The 27,568-nt window shown below is 45.4% G+C and overlaps 3 protein-coding genes across 6 annotated transcripts in view; all 3 read right to left on the bottom strand.

Moving 5' to 3' along the window:
- Nucleotides 1-25,664, bottom strand: part of LOC119862719 (tropomodulin-2) — a 68,493-nt gene extending 42,829 nt beyond the window's left edge. Inside the window, exon 1 of the mRNA XM_038419920.2 lies at nt 25,526-25,664. The gene's annotated coding sequence lies outside the window, so the exon portion shown is untranslated. The remainder of the gene's footprint in view (nt 1-25,525) is intronic.
- LOC119862716 (tigger transposable element-derived protein 1-like) lies at nt 10,668-15,995 on the bottom strand. Of its 4 annotated transcripts, none has more exons than XM_043493638.1 (2): nt 15,579-15,995; nt 10,668-13,438 (listed from the first exon to the last, which is right to left on the bottom strand). In XM_043493638.1, exon 2 carries the CDS (start codon nt 12,887-12,889, stop codon nt 11,108-11,110), a length of 1,782 nt encoding a protein of 593 aa, XP_043349573.1. In that variant the 5' UTR covers nt 12,890-13,438; nt 15,579-15,995; the 3' UTR covers nt 10,668-11,107. The 4 variants fall into 4 exon arrangements, with proteins under 4 accessions (XP_043349573.1, XP_038275843.1, XP_043349572.1 ...); XM_038419915.2 differs by having other exon boundaries at nt 15,613-15,995; XM_043493637.1 differs by lacking the exon at nt 15,579-15,995 and adding an exon at nt 14,583-15,327 and having other exon boundaries at nt 11,078-13,438.
- LOC119862718 (tigger transposable element-derived protein 1-like) lies at nt 18,076-22,780 on the bottom strand. Its single transcript, XM_038419917.2, has 2 exons — nt 22,592-22,780; nt 18,076-20,493 (listed from the first exon to the last, which is right to left on the bottom strand). Exon 2 carries the CDS (start codon nt 19,944-19,946, stop codon nt 18,165-18,167), a length of 1,782 nt encoding a protein of 593 aa, XP_038275845.1. The 5' UTR covers nt 19,947-20,493; nt 22,592-22,780; the 3' UTR covers nt 18,076-18,164.
- Nucleotides 25,665-27,568: the final 1,904 nt, after the last annotated feature.

Below are 27,568 nucleotides of genomic sequence, written 5' to 3'. Positions count from 1 at the left end.
CATACACAGGAGAGGTTCAACAACAGGAGAGGTTCAACAACAGGCTGAGTCAGTGCAGAATGACTGTGGAGTGGGCTTTTGGCCATTTAAAGGGCCGCTGGCATTGTCTGTATGGGAAGCTGGACCTGGCCGATGACAACATCCCCATGGTTATAGCCGCATGATATACCTTCCATAACATTTGTGAAGGGAAGGATGGAAGCTTCACTCAGGCATGGACCACAGAGATTCAACACCTGGAGGCTGAATTTGATAATAGCCAGAGACCAGGGCTATTAGAGGGGCCCAGCGTGGGGCTGTAAGGATTAGGGATGCCTTGAGGGAGCAATTTGATGCTGAAAGCCACCAGTAATGTCTGGTGCCCTGCACAGAAGTGAAGTGCAGTGGTTCCAGTGCTAGGAGGCATCTGTGTTTTCTACGTATGATGCACTGACTTGCAGTGCCTATTGCTTTCCTGGGCTACACTATCTTTCACTTAATGCAATAAAGAATGTTTGCAAAGCCAAAAAAATCATTTATTGAAAAGAAACACAACTGCTGGGGAAACACACATGGCATGACACATCTGTGCTGTGTGGGACGAGGGAAGGGAGCGGGGTGGGGAACGGGACAATCTCAGATTTGCGAATGTCCTGGTATTATATTCAGCCTTCCTGTCTGGAGTGCCGTGCAATGAGTGCTGCACTTCAGGCTGGCTAAAATGCATGGTGATGGGGGTTGAGTGCAGTGGGTAAGGGTTGTAGTTTGCAGGGCTGGGTGGTGAAGCTACAGATGTTGGAGGCAGCTGGTGGCGATAAGAAACAGGATATTGGGGGAAGTGGGTTGGCGGTGACATGAGGGAACAAGGGAAAGAGTTTTGGGACAAGGGTTGCGGGGGGATCTGCTCCATCTGCAGTTTTGTGAGCACCTGCATCGAGTCCACTTGGCACTCCCTAATGCTTAGGAGTCGCTCCGTGCTTTGGTGCCAGCAATCTGCATTCTGCTGGCAGAGCCTCCTTTCGGTCTCTCGCCACTCCTGTATTTTTTGATTTTCAGTAAGGGACTGCTGCATGACTTCATGCAGAAGGTCCTCCTTGCTTCTTCACGGCTGCTTCCTGATTCTTTGCAGCCTTTCGGCCGTTGATAACAAGGACGGCTGGAATCTCAAGGTTGCATCTGTAAAGCCAAAATGCAACACTTAACAGAGGCAGCATTGTTCACACCAGACAGAGCAATGACTTGGCCGAACTTAAAGACCAGCACAGTTCACACAATAGCAGAAAGTGCCAAAGTGAGTGCACATAACCCACAAGGGCCCCAAAATGGTGAATAAGCACAGGGGCAAGGGGGGACTGATTGTTTCAGGATTGTACTGTCCTCTGGGGTACTGTGCCCTGGGGAGAGCCAACAACTGCAGGGGGCCCCTATAATGAACACTGTCCTCACATTTTCCATAGGATGAGTTCGTCCTGGAAGATATCTCGCTGCTGAGGGTGACCTGGGAAGCAAGGGAGGGTCTTCTACTACAATGCGGCTTCTGCCCTGGCCCTTATGCTGCTTGCCTGTGTGCAGCAATGGTCTCCCCACCCCTCAGGGCACAGTCACATGGACATGTTAGCCTTACTGGGACAAGGAGCACAGTAACTCCGCCAAGGAACCTGCACAAGCGCATTGCCCAGCTTCTACATGAGACCTTCAGTGAGATCACTGAGGTCAATTACCGCGATGTGAGAGAGCACATCAACACCCTATTCCGCATCTAGGCATGCACGCAGCTCTAACCCTTCTTTCTGCAACCCTCCTCGCCCCAGGAGCCCGCACCAAACAACTACCTTCCCAAAATAAAAGCCACTTACCGGGCACCTCCTCTGCTGTTTGTTCTTCCCCAAGCACCACCCGCTGCGACTGGCTACCTTCCTCCAGGCTTGAAAACAGCTCCTGGCTGCATGCATCTCGGGATGCCAAGCCGTCCTCTGGCCTCTGGGCCCCCCCTCCTCAGCACCCTCACTCCTGCTTTCCTCCTCCTGCCTTGTTGCACTCTGTGCTGCTATGGCCTCTGAAGTGTCCATGGTTTTCTTTGGCGTGGAGGTGGGGTCGCTCCCAAGAAGCGCGTCCAGCTCTTTGTAGAAACGGCAGGTCGTGGGGGTAGCACCGGAGCGGCAGTTTGCCTCACGGGCTTTGTGGTAGGCATTCCACAACTCCTTCACTTTAACCCTGTGTCCTGGTCATGGCCCCTTTCTATCATGGCCCTTGATATCTGCCCATAGGTATCGTAATTCCTATGGCTGGAGCGCAGTAGGGACTGGACAGCTTCCTCTCCCCAAACACTGATGAGGTCCAGCACCTTGCCATTGCTCCATACTGGGGATTGCCTGGCGCATGGAGGCATGGTCACCTGGAAAGATGAGCTGAGAGCACCACATGCCTTGCTCAGCAAACAGGAAGGGGAATTTCAAAATTCCCAGAGAATTTAAAGGGAGGTTCTGATGGTTGGTCACCTGAGGGCAGGGCAGTAGAGTTCAAAGTGATGACCAGAGTGGCTAGAACAGGCATTGTGGGACACTTCTGGAGGCCAATCAGAGCACACTAACAGACCAGGGCGTCCACACTGGCACCGCAGCACTCCAGCCGGGGCGCAGCAAGCTTTATGCTTCTTGTGGAGGTGGATTACCAGGAGCACTCGAGCCACAGAGTCCGGACGCTCTACATGCTTGCCAGTGTGGACACCTCAGGAGTTAGAACGCCCGGGGCTGATTTAATGCGCTCTAACTTGCAAGTGTAGCCAAGGCCTAATTGATCAGCAATGTAACAATGAAACCACGTTAACCAGGATGACGTTAAGTGAGGAATTACTGGAAATAGTTTCTTAAACCAAGCACATCACAGTAGTATTTGGGCATTTTCCAGTACTGTATTAAGTAAGATGACTCTCTTCGGTCCCATGTGGTTTGTTCTCTCATCAGCTCTGCAGGGGAGAAATGTGTGCAGTGGAGTGTTTTGTTTTAGTAAGGTGGGTTGTTTGTTTTTGATGTCCTTACTTCCTAAAGGAGTTCATTCCACAGTCTGAGATCAGGTCCCAAGAAAGTTCTGTCTCCTGCATAGATGAGTTTTCCCTTTCCGGTAGAAAAGTACATTGTGTCAGAAGAGCGAGTTGTCGACCACGGCCTTCATCCCAGATCTTTAGTCAGTCTTTTAAATATAGTAGACCAGGTCATGGAGCGCTATGAAGATAACCTTGAACTTGATTCGATATTCTATGGAATGCTAATCTAGAAAGTAGGGGACAGGTTTGATGTGTTTGCAATAGCCAGTGTTGCTGAAGAGATGTGCTGTAATGTTCTGTAGTAGTTGTATAGTCACTTCGTCTGCACCCCATCCTGCACACAACTCTTAAGTGGTAGGGAAGGTCCTCCATGTCGAGGTGGATTTAACCCATAGTTCTTCAAGGGCTTGATCCTGAAAGGTGCCGAGAAGCTTCTGAAGTCAGTGGGAGTTGAGGGTGCTCATAACCTCCAGGAGTTGATCAGCACCTTGCAGGATTGAACCCTAAACGACTCTCAAATGAAGCTGTCAAATCACTGTTCAAACATTAATTAATTAAATGTCACAGCACCCTGTGAAGTGGATATTATTATCCCTGTTCTAGAGATGGGGAAACTGAGACACAGAAAAGTTAAGTGACCTTACCTAGATCACTCAGCAGAATTGGAAATTGAACCCAGGAAAGCTGATCTCCATTCTTATGGGATGACTACTAATAAACCACACTGCAACTTCATTCTGTTGATGCCCTACAATCTCCACACTCCTCCATTCTTACTTTAAATTGGAGAGGGCACGGAGAAGAAATATGTGAATGATTAGCTTAATCTTCCTTTTGTTAAGGGGTGACTTGATCACAGTTTATAAGTACTTACATGAGAAACAAAAAAATTGATAATAGGCTCTTCAGTCTAGCAAATAATGATATAACAAGATCCAAAGCTGAAAGCTGAAATTAGGTAAATTTAGACTAGAAATAAGGTGCACATTTTTAACAGTGATGGTAATAACCATTGGAACAATTTACCAAGGATTGTGGTGGATTCTCCATCACTAGTAATTTTTAAATCAAGATTGGATGTTTTTCTAAAGGATATGCTCTAATTCCAACAGACATTAATTCAGGGAAGTTCTGTGTCCTGTGGTATAAACAGGGCAGACTAGATGATCACAGTAGTCCCTTCTGATTTTATAGTCTATGAAAAATATTTTTAAAGGAAGATCTAGTGAACCTACTCTTGCCATTTAAACTGAAAAAGGAAAAATATCAACTTAAAAGAAGTCCACATATTGTCAATGCATAATTATTCATCCTAATTCATAACAAGGAAACAATTGCAATCAGTAAAATTTAATTTATCATCACAACCTACAGAAGACTATAAATTGATCAGACATAGTAAAGAAAATTACTTTGTTTCCAGTAGATACTTTCACGTCTCAAGAGTTATGAATAAATTTAATATTATTTTAAAAATTTAAAATCTAAATTAGTATATGACTTCATGGGAAACCTCTTCTACATCAAAGGGAGAGGATCCATTGATGTTTCATCTTCCTTCTTTTATTCCCCAATGATTGTCTTTCATCTTATCCGGATCAAAGAAAGTTTGAATTTGATTGCTATAAATAGCTAGAGACTCACATGGATACCTTTGCAATTTACATGACGGCTAGTTTCTTTATCAAGGCCCTGATCCAACTCTCATTAAAGTAAATGGATGTCTTTCATTTGACTTTAATGGGAGCTGTCAAGCCCTACATAAAGAAACTAATTGTCATGTAAATTGCAAAGTAACAGATGCATTACCAGGATACAAAGCAGCTGCATGATTTTGGAATAGCATATTTGACCTCTGAATGTTCAGACTAAAAATCTATTCCTCGTCTAATATCACCACAAAATTACTCTCCAAGTTCTACCAGGTCTTCTCTCTCTCTCTCTTTCTTCAACACTTAGCCAGACAGTTCGCCGTAGCAATTGTTCGCCATTTGGTCCGTTTCTGCGCAACCGCAAAGGCTTGATGTCCTGAGAGTCCAACATCAGAAAAGACTTTATGAACCCATATACTATGGGGTCTGCCTCTAGGCCGCCTCCACCCCTTGGTTGATGGAATTTTATCCTGGATGTTACAAGCCACGTGGAGAACGGCGTTCGCTGGAACGTCTTGTGGCATCCTTGCGACATGTCCAAAAAGTGTAAGGCGCTGCCTGCGGACAATGGCCCCAGTCATCTGTAGACCAGAGCGACCATAAACATCTGCATTACAGATGCAGCCATTAGTTAGGTATTAGGTAGAACTAAAACAGTTACTAGGAAGATAATGTAAGCTAACACTAAACTTGCCCTAAGGGGAAAAAAACACTATTTAAAGACAAACAGGTTTCCGTCAAACAGGTTTTAAACATATCAATCAAAATTTTCATGACATAATTCAGAGAAAAAAATAGGAACCCTTTATTTTTTACATGAAATGTTACCTTGTTGCCACAGTGCCAGGATTTAAGTTCTTACTAATACTCAAATACCTAACAAGTTAGTACATAATAAATTAGTATTGTAATAAATTAGTCAAATAAAAAGCAATGCTTCACAGACCTGGAGTTGCAAGCCCAGAGACTGACTGTGTTAATGCATATTAGTTCTAATTTGTCTGTAGGGGGGAAAGCCATGTTTATATACATCTGGATAACTTTCAGCACCTGCTTTGAATTGAGAGATTGGTGCAGGAGGTATGTAACTTCAGCTGGTTACGCTTGAACTCTAAAACATCCACCTGAATTCTCAGATAGGGAAGGCAGTAGTTAACTGTGATTTTTTTTTCTCTATAAATGTAGCCACTGAGCAAAGGGACACATCCATTTGCTAAAAGATAGCTAACAGAAACAGAAGCAGCACAGAGAAGCTCTCTTCAATGAACACGTGTTAAGGGAATAAACATTTTAAAGGAATACCTAATAAATCAGTTTAGAGACTGAGGAAAAACTAGTCTGGGGAAAAAATAAGTTACACAACATTATTTATCATTTGCTCAGTGTCCCCACTCTGCTCATGCTGTACAAGACAAATAAAAAGACAGTTCTGTCCTGAGGGACTTGCGTTCTAAGAGCCAGATCCTCCTGTAAATCCTTACATAGTTGCTTAGTTTTTGACATACTAAGTAGTCCTGTTCCTGTTAATGGAATGACTGGAGTCGGAAATGGGGGCCAGAATAAGACAAATCACACTGGAAGAGCCAGAGGAAAATATCAATACAGTTTCCTTAATTTGCAGATTCCTAGGAAGGTTTTTGCAGACCTGGAAGCAAACAGAAGAGAAAATCAAAGAGGATCCTAGAGGATCAATCCTTAGTGCCCTCAGAAAAAAAGGTAAGGCTGACAAAGTTAGTGTATTATTATGTATAATACTAGATTATTCATTCACTTAATGTATTATATTGGAACCACAGGGGCCTTGATTAAAAAGACATCTCACATGATCAGCCTTCTCTTTTTTCCATTTGGTGCCTTTCTGAGGTTCTCTTTCATTTTCTTCCTCCTTGCTTTTTACTGTTGTGGCAGGATCTGTAACTAAAGTCATTTTTGATCATGCAGAGAAAAAAAGGTGTAGCTCCTTTTAACACTTCCCCGTACATCAGGGATATACATCTGTGACAGGCTGGGCCAAATGGTTCCATTTTGACTCTCCTGAGGCATCTGAAATATTCCTGGTTCAAAACCAAGGCACAACTTTGTACTGCTGAAAGTGATCTCTTATGTGTATCTCCCTTATGCTAATGGTTGCAAAACTAATCTCAATCCTGCTTTTTGTGTTTACATTTAAAAATTATCAAAATAAGGAACTTTATTTGGAAAAAGCAAGTGTCAATTTAGAATTCCTCAATACATGCAGTTTTCAACAACCTGATTTTCAGAGCTGTTCTTGGAGATCAGAAAACAATCTGTCTGAAGCCGGATTAACTGTATACTTTGGAGAGTTCCATTTGCTGGATGATTGTGGAACAATCATCCCAGTTTTACTGCACATCTGTTTGTGTTACAAGAATACTGCTCTTAATGATAATGGACCCAACCCCATTTATTGGGTCCAGTATCTAAGTAACTGATTTGTTCCACCTGTTGTTTCATACTCTTTTGTTCAGCAGTCTGAGGGTATTCAAAGAAAGTAAGGAATGTTTCTACTCTTTCAAATATGTCAGCATTCATAAGAGAAACATTCACTAATAATACTGGAATAGTTTAAAATATATTATTGTTCTGGTCCTTGGGACAGACTACTTGGTGCTGCTGTAGTTGGCGTGAAGCAGTATTTTCATTTTTAAGCATGTATTTTCAGGAATTTGTAAAATGAATGAAAAATTTCTCAGGTCTGAGCATAAAAATCAACATTTTTTCCCTACTAAATTTGAAAAATCCTGTTGAATTATTTCCTTTAAAGTGCATGTGTCCTTCTCCCAAAGCAATGTTTCACACTGTGTTAAGTTTTGTTCTTTGTTTATAGAACAGTAGCAAAAGTGGAGGATTTTAGCATGCTGGGAAAACTGTTCCCAGAGAGTAGTTATCAGTGGTTTGCAGTCAGGCTGGAACGGCACATCAAGTGGGGTCCCACAGAGATCAGTTCTAGGTCTGGTTCTGTTCAATATCTTCATCAATGATTTAGATAATGGCATACACTTATAAAGTTTGCGGATGATACCAAACTGGGAGGGGTTGCGAGTGCCTTGGAAGATAGGATTAAAATTCAAAATTATCTGGACTAACTGGAGAAATGCTTTGAAGTAAACTGGATGAAATTCAATATGGACAAATCCAAAAATACTCCACTTAGGAAGGAACAATCAGTTGCACACATACAAAACGGGAAATGATTGCCTAGGAAAGAGTACTGAGGAAAGGGATCTGGGGATCATAGTGGATCACAAGCTAAATATGTAATATGTAAAACACTGTTGCAAAAAAAACAAACATCCTTCTGGGATGGATTAGCAGGAGTGTTGTAAGACATAAGTATTCCTTCCACTCTACTCGGCGCTGATTAGGCTTCAACTGGAGTATTGTGTCCAGTTCTGGGCACCACATTTCAGGAAAGATGTGGACAAATTGGAGAAAGTCCAAAGAAGAGCAACAAAAATGATTAAAGGTCTAGAAAACATGACCTATGAGGAAAGACTGAAAACTCTGTGTTTGTTTAGTCTGGAGAAGAGAAGACTTAGAGCAGTGGTTCTCAGGAGTCTGGGGCCCTCTGGGGGGCTGTGAGCAGGTTTCAGGGGGTCTGCCAAGCATGGCTGGCATTAGACTCACTAGGGTCCAGAGCAGAAAGCCAAAGTCCTGCCTTGTGGGACTGCAGCTGAGGGCCCCGAGCCCCACCACCTGGGGATGAAGCTGAAGCCTGAGTAACTTAGCTTCGCGTTGCCCCCTATGGTGTTGGGCCCCAGGCAATTGCCCTCCTTGATACCCCCTAACACAGGGGTCTCAAACACGCGGCCTGCTGGATTCTTTTGTGTGGCCCACGAAGCTCCCTGCACCCCCTCCCCCCCGCCCGTCTGCCAATCTCCAGACCAGGGGTGAGCACACTACATCCCACGGGCCGAATCCGGCCTCAGGATCATCCCCCTGTGGCGTGCGGAACCATGTCCTTGTGGCCCTGGGGAAGTGGGGGAGCAGAGGACTCCATGCGTTGCTCTCGCTTCCAGGCACCGCCAACCGTAGCTCCCTTTGGCCAGGAACGGGTAACTGCGGCCAATGGGAACTTTGGGGGAGGTACCTGAAAGCGAGAGGAACGCAGAGCCCTCTGTCCCTCCCCCCTACCCCCTCTCCGGGACGTGGTTCCGGCTGCTTCCTGGAGTGGAGCAGAGCGGAGCGGGGCCAGAGGCCAGGGCAAGCAGACAGCCTGCCCTGGCCCCGGTGCACGCTGCTGCCACCGTGGAGCCGCTCTAGGTAAGTGGCGCCAGGCTGAAGCCCACACCCCAAACCCCTCCTCCACCCCAACTCTCTGCCCTGAGCTCCCTGCCACACGCCGCACCCTAACTCCCTGCCCTGAGTCCCCTGCCGCACGCTGCACCCTGCACCCCAACCCCCTGCCCTGAGCCCCTGCTGCACCCTTCACCCCTCCTGCACGCCACATCCCAACTCCCTAACCTGAGCCCCCGCCACACCCTGCACCCCTCCTGCACCCCCTGGGGGCAGGGAGGGGGCGGAGTTGGGGTGGGGACTTCGGGGAAGGGGTTGGAATGGGGGCAGGGAAGGGGTGGGAAGAGGTGGGGCAAGGGTGGGGCCTCATGGAAGGGGTGGAGTAGGGGCGGGGCCAGGGGCAGCGCAAGGGGGGTGTCAGTGATGTGGCCCTTGGACCAATGCACTAGTCCTCATTTGGCCCTCGTGGTCATTTAAGTTTGAGACCCTGTCCCTACATAAGCCCTGGCTCTTATATGCACAAAAACAGCTGTTGTGGCACATCTGGGCCATGGAGTTTTTATAGCATGTTGGCGGGGGGAGGCTTAGAAAGAAAAAGGTTGAGGACCCCTGACTTAGAGGGGACATAACAGTTTTCAAATACATAAAAGATTGTTACAAAGAGGAGGGAGAAAAACTGTTCCCCTTAACCTCTAAGGATAGAACAAGAAGCAATGGGATTAAATTGCAGCAAGGGAGGTTTAGGTTGGACATTAGGGAAAACTTTCCAACTATCAATGTAGTTAAGCACTGGAATAAATTACCTAGGGAGATTGTGGAATTTCCATCATTGGAGATTTTTAAGAGCAGGTTAGACAAACACCAGTCAGGGATGGACTAGATAATACTTAGGCCTGCCTTGAGTGCAGGGGACCGGATTAGATGACCTTTCGGGACTCTTCCAGTCCTTCGATTCTATGATTCACATCATCTGCATTGTAGGAATCTTGGTGCTACAGGACGTTGGCGACATCACAGTTTTTGAGGTTAACAGTTTCTGTTTTAACACTTTTGACAATGTTGTGGCACCATCAAAAACTAAAAACTGCTTATTGTTGAGGACCCTTTTCACTAGCCTGTAAGGATTATAACACAGCAGGCACTTTGGGAACATACCATAGTATGAAGGAGTTTAACATAGCAGATGTAAAATGTGTATAGGAGTAAAATTCTTATGCAGTCTAGTTAAAGACGCCTCCTCTCAGTCTTGGAAGAATGAATCTTAGATTCATAGATACTAAGGTCAGAAGGGACCACTCTGATCATCTAGTCCGACCTCCTGCACAGCGCAGGCCACAGAATGTCACCCACCACTCCTATGAAAAACCTCACCCATGTCTGAGCTATTGAAGTCCTCAAATCATGGTTCAAAACTTCAAGGAGCAGAGAAGCCTCCCTCCAGTCAACCATGCCCCATGCTACAGAGGAAGGCAAAAAAACCTCCAGGGCCTTTCCAATCTGCCCTGGAGGAAAACTCCCTCCCGACCCCAAACATGGCGATCAGCCAAACCCTGAGCACATGGGCAAGATTCACCAGCCAGATACCCAGGAAAGAATTTTCTATAGTAATCTTGAGGGACTGTAAACTCTTGTATTAGATTCTAAACTCTTCCGGTCAGGGACCATGTCTCCTCTGTATTGTGAGGCACCTAATATGCTATTGGATGCTGTAAAATGAAACAATTCAATAACAATAATGAGTTTTAAATAGGCTTATTTTATACAATAATTAGATCAAAGGAAACAAACTGGATGGAATCTCCAAAACCAAATCTTACACACACAAAAAATCAACAGGGTGATCAGCATCACGAAAAGGGGATGGCACTGTTTATATGCCCGAAGCTAATAGCATGGAATCCAAATTAACAAGGTGGGGATGGTAATCATATGATTATACAGTAACTCCTTGCTTAACATTGGAGTAATGTTCTTCAAAAAATGCGACTTTAAGCAAAACGATGTTAAGTGAATCCAATTTCCTCATAAAAATTAATGTAAATGGGGGGGTTAGCTTCCAGGGAAATTTTTTTTGCCAGACAGAAGACATTATATACATATACCGTAAAAGTTTTAAACAATTTTAAACAAACAATTTAATGCAGGTACAAGTTTTAAACAAAATTTAATACTGTACTCAGCAATGATGATTGTTAAGCTTGGTTGAGGTGGTGAAGTCAGAGGTGGAAGAGGGTGGATCGTCCGGCTGCTCCTCTTGCTGTTCTTCCTTAACCGTCACAACTCGAAAAAACATATCTAGAGATGGTTGTTTTGCTTTCCTTTTTTTTTCTTGGTAAATTTCTTTATAGCAAGTCATTAGATGACCAACTCCCCTAATAACTTTGGAGCTGCGTTCCCTGTCAGGATCGTCATCACTAAGGATTTGCAAGCCAGCTTCAATCATTTGGAAAGCTTCAGAAAGCCGTTTGGCAGTCAAATTTTGATGGATTGGTTCTTCTTTTACTTCTTGGCCCTCGTCTTCCACTGCTCTCATCATGTCTAGTTGCATCAAATCTTCATTGGTTAGCTCTTCTCCGTGGGACAGCAGAAGTTGTGTAACGTCGGCTTCTTCCACCTTATCAAAACCCGCTTTCTTAGCCAAGCCAAGAATATCTTTCTTCATAGTGGGAACAACATCTTTAAATCCTTTTAAGTCATTGACACATTCAGGCCACAACTTCCACCACACACCGTTCATGCATGCCTGAGTAACTTCAGCCCAGGACTCACCGATGTTATTTATGCACTTGAGGATGTTGTAGTCACGCCAAAATTGCCGAATTGTAGGCTTGCCTTCTCCATCAGTGCCTCTGATGAGCTGCTCGAAAGTACGGCGTAAGTAATATGCCTTAAATACAGCAATGACTCCTTGGTCCATGGGTTGAATGAGTGATGTGGTGTTCGGTGGCAGAAAGACAACTTTGACGTTTTCACACAGGTCGTCCAGGTTGATTGGATGAGCTGGTACATCATCAATAAGTAATAAAATCTTGAAATCAAGATTTTCCTTGGCACAATATTCCTTCCATGCAGGGATGGCATAGAGAGTCAGCCATTCTGAAAAAATAGCTCCAGTTATCCAGGCCTTCTTATTGGATCTCCAAATGACCGGAAGGTGTTCCTTTGAAAATCCCTTGAGAGCTCGTGGTGTTTCAAATTGGTACACGGTCAGTGGTTTCATCTTCATGTCTCCGGCAGCATTACCACCTAGAAGCAAGGTTAGGCGGTCTTTAACTGCTTTAAATCCAGGCGCTGTCTTCTCCTCTCGGGAAATGCACGTCCGTTCAGGCATCATCTTCCAGTAGAGGCTCGTTTCATTGACATTGAAGACTTGCTTAGGTGAATAGCTGCCTTCCTCAATTATTTTCTTGAGATAGTCGGGGAATTTTTTAGCTGCTGCAGGATCAGCACTAGCCACCTCACCGGACATCTTCATGTTGTGCAGGTGGAAGCGCTTCTTGAACCGATCAAACCATCCCCGACTTGCCATGAACATCTCCGTCTGTGATCCTTCACCTTGGTCTCTCTTTAATTTGTCATACAAACTTTTGGCCTTAGCTTGTATCACTGGCAAACTTAGAGGTATGTTCCGCTGGTTTTGGTCCTCTATCCACACTGAGAGAAGACGCTCCATGTTTTCCATCAAACTACTTCTTGATCGACTTATTTTAGTAGCACTAAGTGGTGTTACACACCGAGCACTAGCTCTGATCTTGTCGGCATTACTCCGAATTGTTCTCACAGTGGTCGGAGTAAGACCTAGAGTGATACCAATGTCTACTGCACGCTCACCTGCATCAAAATGCCTTAAAACGTCTAATTTAGTACCCAAACTAATGGTTTTCCTGGTTTTCTTACTGCTAGTGGTACTGCTACCACTAGGTACTCCACTATGACTTGCTCGGCGTTTTTGACTCATGATGCTAGGTGATACTGTACCGTACGATCACAACGAGCCCTCCACCATTACATTTAAAACAGACTTGCACAGGGTCACTGGAACAATGTCCTATGTCAGCTTCTTGAGCCCCTTCAGTTTCTTGCTCACACACGTTAGCAGCAGCTCCCCTTTCCCCAAATCTCCCTGCATTTACTAATCAGAGGATTCTCTGTGGATCTGCTCATGAACGTCTCCTAAAGCAACGTGTTGAGATCAGGTGGGATATTTCCGGGGAATGCCTTGCTGCTAAATGATGAACTAGCACTCGGCTGAACCCTCAAGAGTTAACACAGTGTTGTTAATGTAACCTCAAGCTCTAAAAGGCAGCACAGATGGAGGCAGGAGGGAGGAGACACAACAGACTCATGACAATGGTTGCGAACACTTCCCTGCAGAAACTGAAGGTGATGATGAACACGCTATCCTGGCCTGCTGGAGCGCACCACTCCCTCCTCCGGACGGCGCATGCACGTGCTACTCTTCACTCCCTTCAGCCTGGAGTGGTTGGGATCATGCAGCATCAATCAACTATTGAAAGGGAAAGAATTTGGAAAACCCATGTCATTCTTCATGGTAATCTGCTCCCCTACTGAAAGCTCTGTGGGTTTAGGCTAGGACTAGTTATGAAGTCAGTTTCACTTGCAGGTTCTTACTTTCACAGGATGCCTGCTGGAGGAGCAAAGGCCTGGCTTCCAGGGTGACCTGGAAAAACCGGCCCTGCTGTACCTCCCATAGTAACCATGCACACAACACCGGGGAAGCACTGCAGCCAACGTAGCTCTGACTGTTGTAAGAGGAGAAAAATAACGTTTGCTGCAGGGCTGCACCCCTTCCTTCTGTGTGCATCAGGGGCAGAGACAGGCAGCTGGCATTGAAGTGAATGGCAAAGCTCCCATGCTTTTCACAAACTTTCAAGTAAGCAGGGCCAGGTTCTGTGCATCCCTACGCCACTTCTCCCACTTGCTCGAGTGAAGCAGGTGCTAGAAGACTATTAACTTACTTTGGGCAGGCTGCCGCCCCCTGTTTTTTACCCCCCACCCGCAAAGGGGGAAGGGGGAAGATGGAACATTGTGTCGGCAAATGCACGATAGTAAGGCAGGGCTGCCACTGTGCAGCCCCTGAAACCGCGGCTGGTAGCCTCGGGTGGAGCCTCCACAAGCGTTCAGTATAGCGCCCTATTCCCAAGCAGTTCCATAATGATTAAAGGGAAACCACCCAGAGCCCATCCCTTTGGGATTTACCATGATGAGATGATCAAGGTACCAAGGACTGTTATTTGGTGGAAAAAACCTTTGGATTCTGCATGTCTCTCTTTACCCCAACTACCTTCCTACATACTGCCTGGCTCTTAGAAATACCACAGAGAAATCAGAACAGCCTAAAACACAAAAACATGAGTCCTGCAACCACTGTCACTAATACCATCAAGCTTGATTGTGCACAGCCCTGAGGAACTACTCAGAGTGTCATCTCTGATGGCGGCTTTTATGATGTGAATGCATGTTCCATAGCAACTGAACTAAAGCCATCCCTTGTTTCACATGGGCCACCAAACATGGTAACGCCAGCTATAACATGCTAAGACCTTTCAGTCACTGCCAGTCTGCACTAGATTTGAACTATTCTAGTCTATTCTATACAGTTTCTTATACCGCACTTGTCACTGAAGTACCTGAGATCCATAGAAGAAAAGCTCTGGTGTCCAGTTTCCTATCTTCCAAATTCTAACTGTGTTGTAAAAAGAATTATATCTGATCACACTTACCCCAAATGCATGTACATTAGATATTAACAGCTTTTTAAACAAGAATTGTCAAAAAATTCAGAGCCAGATTCTGCTCCTCTTATCTATCTATTTATCTATCTATCACACTTCTATGGTCCTGATTACCATAGCACTTAAATAGCACCTCACATCCTTCAGTGTGTTTATTCTCACAATTTTGATGTAGAGAAGTGCTATAATCTCTCTTTTGCAGTCACACAGGCAGTTTGTGGCAGAGCAGGGAACAGGTCTTCCAAGTCCGAGGAGAACAGCCTACCCATTGGATTATCCTTCCTCTCATTGAGTAGTACCTTGTTCCTTGAGTAGTCTCAGTAATTTCAATGGACCTACTCATTCAGCAAGTTTCTCAATCTGAGAAGGTGAACAGATCCTGAACTAAAGACTGGGCTATTACTATACATTGTTGTCAGCAGAAAAGTGATCATCGATAATGATAATTATCAGACCACGTCTAAAAAAAAAAAAGTTATTGTGTCTCCCCTGTGCTTTCCTTTCTCATTACAGTAACTCCTCACTTAACGGTTAACGTTTTGTTACGTTGCTGATCAATTAGGGAACAGGCTCGTTTAAAGTTGCACAATGCTCCTTTATAAGGTTGCTTGGCAGCCGCCTTCTTTTTCCACTGCTTGCAGGAAGAGCAGCCGCTGGAGCTAGTGTGGGGGGGGGGGGTTTGGAACCAGGGTGGGCCGGCAGCCCCCCATCCGCTCCCCGTCCTTCCCTCTGCACAGCCGCCCAGCAGCCTATCAATGCCAGGCAGTTCAGCTGCCCCTCCCCCCACTGCCTTGGAGCTGCTCCTGGGAGCCTCCTGCTTGATGTGCAGGGGGCGGGAAAGAGGGCTGCTAATGTCAGGGTGTCCCCTTCCCCCTCCCCCCGCTCCTGTACCTCATCTCCACAGAGAGGGGGGCTCAGGGCTTACCACACCACAGGGCTCAGGACGGAGGGAGCTTCCGGGCAGCAGCTGCTGTCACAAACTTGCTGAGCTAATTAAAAAGGCCCTGTACTTAGAGTGGGGTCAGCTTAGTTAAAGAGGAAAGCGCATCTCTCTCTCTGACACACACATGGTGTGTGTGTCTCTGTCTCTCCCTCTCTCTCTCTCACTCACACACACAGGGCCGTCCTTAGGCATACACAGCAGAGGCAGCTGGGTAGGGCACCCGAAAATTTGGTGCACCCCTGGGTCTTAATGTCCACCCTCCCACCTCTTCCTATCCCTGTTCTGACCCTTCCTGCAGGCTTCTCACAGCGAGCTGCTGCAGCCTGGTGAGTCTTCCTCCAGAGGGAATCTAGCAATTTAAAAGTGAAAAAATCTTCCAGCCTGCCAGACCTATTAGCACAGGGGTGGGCAAACTACGGCCCACAGGCCCCATCTGGCCCTTCAAATATTTTAATCTGACCCTCGAGCTTCCCCCAGGGAGTGGGGTCCGGGGCTTGCCCCGCTCCAGTGCTCCAGCCAGGGGCTTGCCCCACTCCACTCGTGCTGTAGCTCTGAACAGGTCCCGGAAGCAGCGACGTCCCCCCTCCGGCTCCTACACATAGAGGCAGCCAGGGGGCTCCGCACGCCGCCCCCGCCCCGAGTGCCACCCATGCAGCTCCCACTGGAACCATGGCCAATGGGAGATGCAGGAGTGGCGCCTGCAGACGGGGCAGCACACCAAGCCACATGGCTGCACCTCCACATTGGAGCCGGAGGGGGGGACATACCACTGTTTCTAGGAGCTGCTTGAAGTAAGCACCTCCTGGAGCCTGCACCCCTGATCCCCTTCCCACTCTCTGAACCCCTTGGTCCCAGCTTGGAGCACCCTCCTGTACCCCAACCCCTCATCCCCAGTCCCACCCCAGAGCCCATACCCCCAGTTGGAGCCCTCAACCCCTTCACACCAATCCTCTGCCCCACTCTGAACTCCTCATTTTTGGCCCCACCCCAAAGCCCACACCCCCAGCCGGAGCCCTCACCCCCTCCCGCACTCCAACCCCCAATTGCATGAGCATTCTTGGCCCGCCATACAATTTCCATACCCTGATGTGGCCCTCTGGTTTGCCCAAAAAGTTTGTCCACCCCTGTATTAGCACAACATTAGCACAAACTGTTAAAGAGCCATTCAAGTTAAAGAGCCATTCAAGTAATGAAGTCATTTAATAGGCATTTGCCAACCCCTAGGTATATACTGTTGGTTTCTGAATTTACTGAAAAAACCCGTTGCGCATTACTGTAATATTTACTCAGAACATGTTCGTGTACAGGACCTTAGTTTAAAATTTGCTTTAAAATATTTCATTAGAAGATTGCTGAAGATTATAAAATCACATCTCTAAAAAATCCTTGCATAGATTTTTAGATGCACAATCTGAGTATTCATCTTTAGCCTTAAATGCTTGGATCTTCAGACATATAGTTTTTAAAATAAATCCTTCAAAAGACCACCCTTATCGAAAATACATACTTTAATTTTAATTACTATAGTACCAAAAACTTGCTTCCAAAATCTTCCTGTATTTTCTGTCCATCCCTTTCTCTCTTCACCCCCCTGTTGAAGAGAGCCCTTAAAGGGACAACACCCCTTTCCTTCCAGATATTTGGACAAATAAGTTTCCCTTTCTTTACTTCTGACTATTTGATGGAGTAGTTTTAAGAGAACCCTCTAGCAAAATCGATACCTTAGTAAGATATAAAATCCTTAGTTATGCCTAAAATCTTTGGAAACATATTTTTTAAAGTTGGTGAAACTTCATAAACATGTCTATTTATTGTTATGGAGATCACACAAGGTAAATTAGTGTTCCCTTTTTCTAAAAGCAATGAATATTGTTATGAACAGACTAAACCTCTGTGACTGATTGATTTAAAATAATGTCTTTGTTTTAGTGAGTTAAATATGTAGTAATCTGGAATGATTACTTTATGAAGGTTTAAGAGTACATTTAAAATATAAAATCAGCTTAGAAATACTGATTAAGAAAATGTAAAACAGAGGAGAGCTGCATCATGTATTCCATATTTAATGTTGTATTCAGCAGGGAATGGTAATCATATGATTATACAGTAACTTCTTGCTTAACGTTGGAGTTATGTTCTTGAAAAATTTCAGGTTTCAGAGTAGCAGCCGTGTTAGTCTGTATTCGCAAAAAGAAAAGGAGTACTTGTGGCACCTTAGAGACTAACAAATTTATTAGAGCATAAGCTTTCGTGAGCTACAGCTCACTTCATCGGATGCATGTGAGCTGTAGCTCACGAAAGCTTATGCTCTAATAAATTTGTTAGTCTTGAAAAATGTGACTTTAAGCAAAACGATGTTAAGCAAATCCATTTTCCCCATAAAAATTAATGTAAATGGGAGAGTTAGGTTCCAGGGAAATTTTTTTTTTGCCAGACAGAAGACATTATATACATATACCGTATAAGTTTTAAACAATTTTAAAGAAACAATTTAATGCAGGCATAAATTTTAAACAAACAATTTAATACTGTACTTAGCAATGATAATTATTAAGCTTGATTGAGGTGGTGAAGTCAGACGTGGAAGAGGGTGGATCGTCCGGCTGCTCCTCTTGCTGTTCTTCCTTAACCGTCACAACTCGAAAAAACATATCTAGAGATGGTTGTTTTGCTTTCCTTTTTTTTTCTTGGTAAATTTCTTTATAGCAAGTCATTAGATGACCAACTCCCCTAATAACTTTGGAGCTGCGTTCCCTGTCAGGATCGTCATCACTAAGGATTTGCAAGCCAGCTTCAATCATTTGGAAAGCTTCAGAAAGCCGTTTGGCAGTCAAATTTTGATGGATTGGTTCTTCTTTTACTTCTTGGCCCTCGTCTTCCACTGCTCTCATCATGTCTAGTTGCATCAGATCTTCATTGGTTAGCTCTTCTCTCTGTGACTGCAGAAGTTGTGTAACGTCGGCTTCTTCCACCTCATCAAAACCCGCTTTCTTGGCCAAGCCAAGAATATCTTTCTTCATAGCGGGAACAATATCATTAAATCCTTTTAAGTTATTGACACATTCAGGCCACAACTTCCACCACACACCGTTCATGCATGCCTGAGTAACTTCAGCCCAGGACTCACCGATGTTATTCAGGCACTTGAGGATGTTGTAGTCACGCCAAAATTGCCGAATTGTAGGCTTGCCTTCTCCATCGGTGCCTCTGATGAGCTGCTCGAAAGTACGGCGTAAGTAATATGCCTTAAATGCAGCAATGACTCCTTGGTCCATGGGTTGAATGAGTGATGTGGTGTTCGGTGGCAGAAAGACAACTTTGACATTTTCGCACAGGTCGTCCAGGTTGATTGGATGAGCTGGTGCATTATCAATAAGTAATAAAATCTTGAAATCAAGATTTTCCTTGGCACAGTATTCCTTCCATGCAGGGATGGCATAGAGAGTTAGCCATTCTGAAAAAATAGCTCCAGTTATCCAGGCCTTCTTATTGGATCTCCAAATGACCGGAAGGTGTTCCTTTGAATGTCCCTTGAGAGCTCGTGGTGTTTCGAATTGGTACACGGTCAGTGGTTTCATCTTCATGTCTCCGGCAGCATTACCACCTAGAAGCAAGGTTAGGCGGTCTTTCGCTGCTTTAAATCCAGGCGCTGTCTTCTCCTCTCGGGAAATGTAAGTCCGTTCAGGCATTTTCTTCCAATAGAGGCTTGTTTCATTCACATTGAAGACTTGCTTTGGTGAATAGCCACATTCCTCAATTATTTTCTTGAGATAGTCGGGGAATTTTTTAGCTGCTGCAGGATCGGCACTAGCCACCTCACCGGACATCTTCATGTTATGCAGGTGGAAGCGCCTCTTGAACCGATCAAACCATCCCCGACTTGCCATGAACATCTCTGTCTGTGATCCTTCACCTTGGTCTCTCTTTAATTTGTCATACAAACTTTTGGCCTTAGCTTGTATCACTGGCAAACTTAGAGGTATGTTCCGCTGGTTTTGGTCCTCTATCCACACTGAGAGAAGACGCTCCATGTTTTCCATCAAACTACTTCTTGATCGACTTATTTTAGTAGCACTAAGCGGTGTTACACACCGAGCACTAGCTCTGATCTTGTCGGCATTACTCCGAATTGTTCTCACAGTGGTCGGGGTAAGACCTAGAGTGATACCAATGTCTACCGCACGCTCACCTGCATCAAAATGCCTTAAAACGTCTAATTTAGTACCCAAACTAATGGTTTTCCTGGTTTTCTTACTGCTAGTGGTACTGCTACCACTAGGTACTCCACTATGACTTGCTCGGCATTTTTGACTCATGATGCTAGGTGATACTGTACAGTACGATCACAATGAGTCCTCCACCATTACATTTAAAACAGACTTGCACAGGGTCACTGGAACAATGTCCTATGTCAGCTTCTTGAGCCCCTTCAGTTTCTTGCTCACACACGTTAGCAGCAGCTCCCCTTTCCCCAAATCTCCCTGCATTTACTAATCGGAGGATTCTCTGTGGATCGGCTCATGAACGTCTCCTAAAGCAATGTGTTGAGATCAGGTAGGATATTTCCCAGGGAATGACTTGCTGCTAAATGAACTAGCACTCGGCTGAACCCTCAAGAGTTAATACAGTGTTGTTAATGTAGCCTCAAGCTCTACAAGGCAGCACAGATGGAGGCAGGAGGAAGGAGACACAACAGACTCAGGACAGTGGCTGCAAACACTTCCCTGCAGAAACTGAAGGTGATGATGAACACGCTATCCTGGCCTGCTGGAGCGCACCACTCCCTCCTCCGGACGGCGCATGCACGTGCTACTCTTCACTCCCTTCAGCCTGGAGTGGTTGGGATCATGCAGCATCAATCAACTATTGAAAGGAAAAGAATTTGGAAAACCCATGTCATTCTTCATGGTAATCTGCTCCCCTACTGAAAGCTCTGTGGGTTTAGGCTAGGACTAGTTATGGAGTCAGTTTCACTTGCAGGTTCTTACTTTCACAGGATTCCTGCTGGAGGAGCAAAGGCCTGGCTTCCAGGGTGACCTGGAAAAACCGGCCCTGCTGTACCTCCCATAGTAACCATGCACACAACACCGGGGCAGCACTGCAGCCAATGTAGCTCTGACTGTTGTAAGAGGAGAAAAATAATGTTTGCTGCAGGGCTGCGTCCTTCCCTGCTGTGTGCAGGCAGGGGCAGAGACGTGCAGCTGGCATTGAAGCGAATGGCAAAGCTCCCGTGGATTTCACAGACTGTCATGGAAGCGGGGCCAGGGTCTGTCATCCCTACGCCACTTCTCCCGCTTGCTAGAGTGAAGCAGGTGCTGGAACACTATTAACTTGCTTTGGGCGGGCTGCCCCCCGTGTTCTTACTCCAACCCATAAATGAGGGAGGGGGACAATGGAACATTGTGTTGGCAGATGCACAACAGCAAAGCGGGGCTGCCGCTGTGTAGCCCCTGCAACTGTCTCTCTTTACCCCATCTACCTTTTTACGTACTGCCTGGCTCTTAGAAATACCACAGAGAAATCAGAACAGCCTAAAACACAAAAACATGAGTCCTGCAACCACTGTCACTAATCCCATCAAGCTTGATTGTGCACAGCCCTGAGGAACTACTCAGAGTGTCACCTCTGATGGCGGCTTTTATGATGTGAATGCATGTTCCATAGCAACTGAACTAAAGCCATCCCTTGTTTCACATGGGCCACCAAACATGGTAACGCCAGCTATAACATGCTAAGACCTTTCAGTCACTGCCAGTCTGCACTAGATTTGAACTATTCTAGTCTATTCTATACAGTTTCTTATACCGCACTCGTCACTGAAGTACCTGAGATCCATAGAAGAAAAGCTCTGGTGTCCAGTTTCCTATCTTCCAAATTCTAACTGTGTTGTAAAAAGAATTATATCTGATCACACTTACCCCAAATGCATGTACATTAGATATTAACAGCTTTTTAAACAAGAATTGTCAAAAAATTCAGAGCCAGATTCTGCTCCTCTTATCTATCTATTTATCTATCTATCACACTTCTATGGTCCTGATTACCATAGCACTTAAATAGCACCTCACATCCTTCAGTGTGTTTATTCTCACAATTTTGATGTAGAGAAGTGCTATAATCTCTCTTTTGCAGTCACACAGGCAGTTTGTGGCAGAGCAGGGAACAGGTCTTCCAAGTCCGAGGAGAACAGCCTACCCATTGGATTATCCTTCCTCTCATTGAGTAGTACCTTGTTCCTTGAGTAGTCTCAGTAATTTCAATGGACCTACTCATTCAGCAAGTTTCTCAATCTGAGAAGGTGAACAGATCCTGAACTAAAGACTGGGCTATTACTATACATTGTTGTCAGCAGAAAAGTGATCATCGATAAAGATAACTATCAGATCACGTCTAAAAAAAAAAGTTATTGTGTCTCCCCTGTGCTTTCCTTTCTCATTACAGGTTTCAGAGTAGCAGCCGTGTGAGTCTGTACCCGCAAAAAGAAAAGGAGTACTTGTGGCACCTTACAGACTAACAAATGTATTTGAGTATAAGCTTTCGTGAGCTACAGCTCACTTCTCATTAGAGTAACTCCTCACTTAACGGTTAACATTTTGTTTCGTTGTTACGTTGCTGATCAATTAGGGAACAGGCTCGTTTAAAGTTGCACAATGCTCCCTTATAACGTTGTTTGGCAGCTGCCTTCTTTTTCCACTGCTTGCAGAAAGTGCAGCCGCTGGAGCTAGTTTGGAACCAGGGTGAGCCGGCAGCCCCACATCAGCTCCCCTAAGTTCCCTCTGCGCAGCCGCCAAGCAGGCTATCAATTGCTGGGCAGTTCAGCTGCCCCTCCCCCGCCCCTCCCTGCGTGCTGCTCCTGCCCTCTGCCTTGGAGCTGCTCCTGGGAGCCTCCTGCTTGATGTGCGGTGGGGAGGGGACGAGGGGTGCTAAAGTCAGGGTGTCCCCCTCCCCCCGGCTCCTGTACCTTATCTCCACAGAGATGGGGGCTCGGGGCTCACCGCACCACACCACAGGGCTCAAGAAGGAGGGAGCTTCCGGGCAGCAGCTGCTGTCTCAACTTGCTGATCTAGTTAAAAAGGCAGTGTACTTAGAGTGGGGTCAGCATACTTAAAGGGGAAATGCGTGTGTGTGTCACTCTCTCTCTCACACCCACACACTCTCTCTGTGCCATGCTGTGTCTCCTCCTCCATTCCTGCTGCCTTGTAGAGTGCGAGGCTACATTAACAACAATGTGTTAACCGTTGAGGGCTCAGCCGAGTGCTAGTTCATCATTTAGCAGTAAGGCGTACCCTGGGAAATATCCCACCCTCTGACTCCACCACCTCAACCAAGCTTCACAATCATCATTGCTGTGTATAGTATTAAATTGTTGGTTTAAAACTTATACTGTGTATATGTATTGTCTGGCAAAAAACATTTCCCTGGAACCTAATCCCCCCATTTACATTAATCCTTATGGGGAAATTGGATTCACTTAACATCATTTCGCTTAAAGTTTCATTTTTCAGGAACATAACTACCACATTAAGCAAGAAGTTACTGTATGTGGTTTTGTGCATTTTAGCTGCTAATCACCAAATAGAAACCATCTGTGATGTGTACAACTTGATAACTACAGCAATAAATAGCATGAGGAGCTCTGCATTGAATTACACAATTCACAATGATTGAATTTACAATTTTATTTTTTATTTTTTAAATTAAATTAAATTAAATTTTAAATTTTTAACAGAGATGGCAGGTCCTGGACAGACAAGACTATTGATTTTTGTCCGTGTTAGTAACATTAATATGAAAAATGTATCATGATAATATTATAATTATTGTTCTACTCTCACTGACCTTAGCTATCTAAAGAGTGCTGCTTGTTTGCCCATGGCTATCCCCAGATTCCCCTGCCTTATAATTACAATTGTCAGACTTCCGGATCCAGCTGCCGCTGAGATAATTATAGTAAAGATGGATGAACAAATATCCCAGTATAATTTGTCTTTTACAAACTAATGTAGATCAAACTCCACATTAAACAGAACCTATGATCACATTGCTTCACAGGCGGAGGCATGCTGTGTGTACTGGATGAAGACTACCAGTTAACCTCCATCACAGCCCCAGCATATGCAATTGTATTTGATGAGGGTAGCTACCAGATGCCATTCAACCCAAGACCCTGCCAAGCCACCTCAACCTCAAGTCAGGAGGATCACCAGACACAGAGAAACATGGAACCAAGTGAAAATAAATCTGACCCCATACTTGTTTACAATTTCTGCAAACAAATTGCAAAGGTAAGTAAGCAAACGTCCACAGAGTTTGTCTGCTGGGAACTGTAAAATGTTGAAGATGAAAAATGATGTGGAAGAGGAATTGAGCAAATGAGTGGCAGCATTTTCAGAGGACTCTGGGGAGGGACCTAGCCAAGTTAGGTGAATGGACAACATGATAGCAGATGCAATTAATGTTGGCAATAGCAAGTCATTCACAGTGAAAGGAATTATTTGAACTACTCGCACATACCTTACTGGCTTCTTAATTAACTGTAACAATTCAGAAAAAGACCTGAGCCTCACTGTGAATAGACCAATGGAGACCTCTAGTCAATGTGCAGCAGCAATCAAAAAAGCAAATGCCTATTAGGATGCAAATAGGTGGAGAATAATACTGAAAATATTGCCATTATCTAAATTAGTGGTACACTTCAACCTGAATCACGTGTTCATTTTTCTGGTCACCATATCTCAAAAAGGAGATAGCAGAAATACAGGAGAGTCCCAGATAATGAGGAGAATAGTCCGAAGCAGGGGAAAACATTCCTTCATCAAACACTTAGAAATATCATTAACCCAATATCACATTACTGAGTCCTGTCTTTAAATACACATATTCTTAATTGTTCCAAGCTAAGAGACCAGATCTAAAGACAGTATATCAGTCCGATTTTACGTATAAAAGGAATATGAGCATCAAGGAAAGGCAGATATATTCTCACTTATTAAAAAACTTCACTATGTTTCATATTTTAACATTGTTTGCTCTAAGTTTTGTAAGGCACTTAGTACCTGGGATACATGCAGGGAGGAAATTTAAATATATTTTTATTTTTAAAATTACCCTTTAAAAATAAATTATTACTTATTCTGCCTATATTTTTAAAGGAAGGACATTCTGATTTGAACCTTAATTTTTTTTTAAATCAACACTTTAAATCAGTCACTCTAATTTGAAAGCATTACATTATATTGTGAAAGTGTATTTGCAGGGGATTGGGGATGGAGTTTAAAAACAAGACATTGCAATGTTCATTGTACCAAACCGACCGCTCCACCATTAACACATCAGGGAACTAAGCATGTTGCTTTCAGCACAGGGAGACGGGATTGTAGCTCTGCTCCAGGCAGAAGGAATGTCTGAAAAGGGTTTGACACCACTCCACGATGCAGGGCGGCAATTATACCAAGGTAGGAGTCCCTGCAAGGTCCTTTAATTGTACAGTCCGACCATCGCTCCCTTTTCATCCCTGCAGAATCACTCTCTCTCTCTCTCTCTCTCTCTCTCCCCCGCAATGCAATCAGCCGAGCCGGTCGGTGGCAATCAATCACACCCATGCAGTCTCCTCCAGCCGGAGCTGGTGCTCAACTAGAGCATCCTAAGAGGGGCAGCACCGCCCAGCTGGCTGCGTACAGCTCAGGGCGCTGCAAGACCCCTCCTACGCCGCGCGGCACCCGGGACACGGCTTCTCCCGGGATGCGGAAAGGGCAGATGCTCTGCCAGGCAGAGCGCGCGGGGATGGACCGCACCGGTGCCTGTGTGTCTCTGCGGGAGGCTGGCGGAGATGCATCCCTGCCCGGGAGGGGGAGGCAGCGTGCCCGCGGCACTGGGCAAGGGATCGCGGGCTTACCCCTCTGCAGTGTCTCTGTCTGCCTGTCACCGGGTGTGCAGCCAGCCGTCAGTCCGTCTGCCCCAGCCGCGGAGCCAGCCCTCCCCAAGACAGCGCTGTCAACAGGCAGGTCACTCCCCAGCTAGGCGGCTGCGCAACCTCAATCCCAGCGCCGAGTGCTGAGCACGCTGGGACTCGTAGTTCGGGCAGGGAGAGGATGCTCCGAGAAGTCCTGGGGGTCCTAGTACTAGGGGTTTAGCCCACCTCCAGCCTCCCTGCTCCTTCAAGCCCCAGGCAGCATCCCCCTCCCTCCACCACCACAAGATCAGGGAACCTCCCCACCACCCCAATGTGTATCCCCCTCCCTCCACCACCACCGAACCAGGGACCCTCCCCACCACCCCCATGTGTATCCCCTCTCCCTCCACCACCACAGGACCAGGGGACCTTCCTCACCACTCCCATGTATATCCCCCTCCCTCCACCACCACTGGACCGGGGTCCTTCCCCACCACCCACATGTGTATGCCCTCTCCCTCCACCACCACAGGACCAGGGACCCTCCCCACCACCCCATGGTGCACCCCACTCCACTCCTTCCCCAGATCAGGAGATCTGTCTCTCTTCCCCTTCCTCCTCTCCATTGTCCCCATGCAGTATCTTCCTCTTCTTTCAACAGCCAGGCTCGTCTCTTGGGTCCAATCTTCTATTACCCTTCCTGCAGAATCCCCTTCTCTGTTAAGATTTCAGACTAGGATTGCTATTGACTATAGTATGGATTGGATGGTCACACTTGCATATGCATATTGCCCCTGCGTGGAAGCTGTAATTGCAAATGGCCAGTTATACACACTGATTTGCAAACACACAGTCCTGGCACTGTGCACAGAAATTCCGGGTGCATATTTTCCCACGTGCAGTTAACAGCTGGCTTGGCTTGACAAACACAAATTTTATCAGAATTAAAATATCCTCCTAACCAGCTTCAAGGACAGTCTCCTTGGCTTACTAAACACCTGGCTAAACAAAAAAAGGCTTGCCTGCTTCTGGGAGCTGCCAAAGCCTGGGGTGATGAACTGCCACAGAAAGTGAATTCCAGAGGTGTGGGTACTCCACAGAGAAAGCTCGGCCTCTGCTCCTCCAGAGCTGAATTTTAAAACCTGACTGCAAAATCAGTTTAGTAGACTGTAACCAGAAATGCAAAACACAGAGTGGAAGCAAAAAAGAAAGAAAAGGAGTATTTGTGGCACCTTAGAGATTAACAAATTTATTTGAGCATAAGCTTTCATGAGCTACAACTCACTTCATCGGATGCATGAGTGGAAGCAAAGCAATCTCTGAATGACTGGTTCCCATCCATTTAAGACTTTGTGGAGCATAAGGAACACCTTGAAATCAAATATTTTGGGTTTACCCTCTTAATTTTGGGTTTACCCTCCAAAGGGGTGTGTGCACTTGAGTAACTGGGCAGTTTCTTAGCTAAGCCTTCCTGAACAGAGCTGATCTCAGCATCTGTGTGTAGCTGCAGCTGGGTGTGTCCCTACCTGTATGTGTGCTGGAGGAGGCTTTAGAGCCTGTCACAGCAGTACAGTATAAAGAGAATCCAGGTGGGCTCAGTGGTACCCCAGTTCCAGGTGGCACGCTGGGGGAACCCATCATTGTATACTACATGGAAGCCGAGTGTAATTCAAGTGTAAGTCATAAAGTATAAAAAAGCTGAAAATGACTGAGAACTTAAAAATTGGACAGTAACTTACCGTGAATCCCCATCATGATTGAACCTGGTGGTATTTTAAACAAAAAAGAGCTCTCAGCCATACTTGTAGCTGTTTCCATTGTTCCGCAATGAGTCAGACATTCTAGGTTTCAGAGTAACACCCAGAATAACAATCCTGGAATCTTATTATATAGATCTCTTATTTTAATATTATATATTACATTTAATAGTTTATATTATATTATACTGTTTTGACATTGTTTACAAAAGTCTCAATATTATTGAAACAAAACATTTTGATGTTTCCAAATTAATTATTTATTCCAGAATTTCTATTCTATTTTGAC

The sequence above is a fragment of the Dermochelys coriacea genome, chromosome 10, assembly GCF_009764565.3.
Source record: "Dermochelys coriacea isolate rDerCor1 chromosome 10, rDerCor1.pri.v4, whole genome shotgun sequence".
Taxonomy (NCBI): domain Eukaryota; kingdom Metazoa; phylum Chordata; order Testudines; family Dermochelyidae; genus Dermochelys; species Dermochelys coriacea.
This window is presented reverse-complemented; position numbering and strand designations above follow the sequence as displayed.

Bases quoted from the DNA above. Each gene is read 5' to 3' on its own strand.
- LOC119862718 (XM_038419917.2), bottom strand. From the start codon at position 19,946: ATGAGTCAAAAATGCCGAGCAAGTCATAGTGGAGTACCTAGTGGTAGC.
- LOC119862716 (XM_043493638.1), bottom strand. From the start codon at position 12,889: ATGAGTCAAAAACGCCGAGCAAGTCATAGTGGAGTACCTAGTGGTAGC.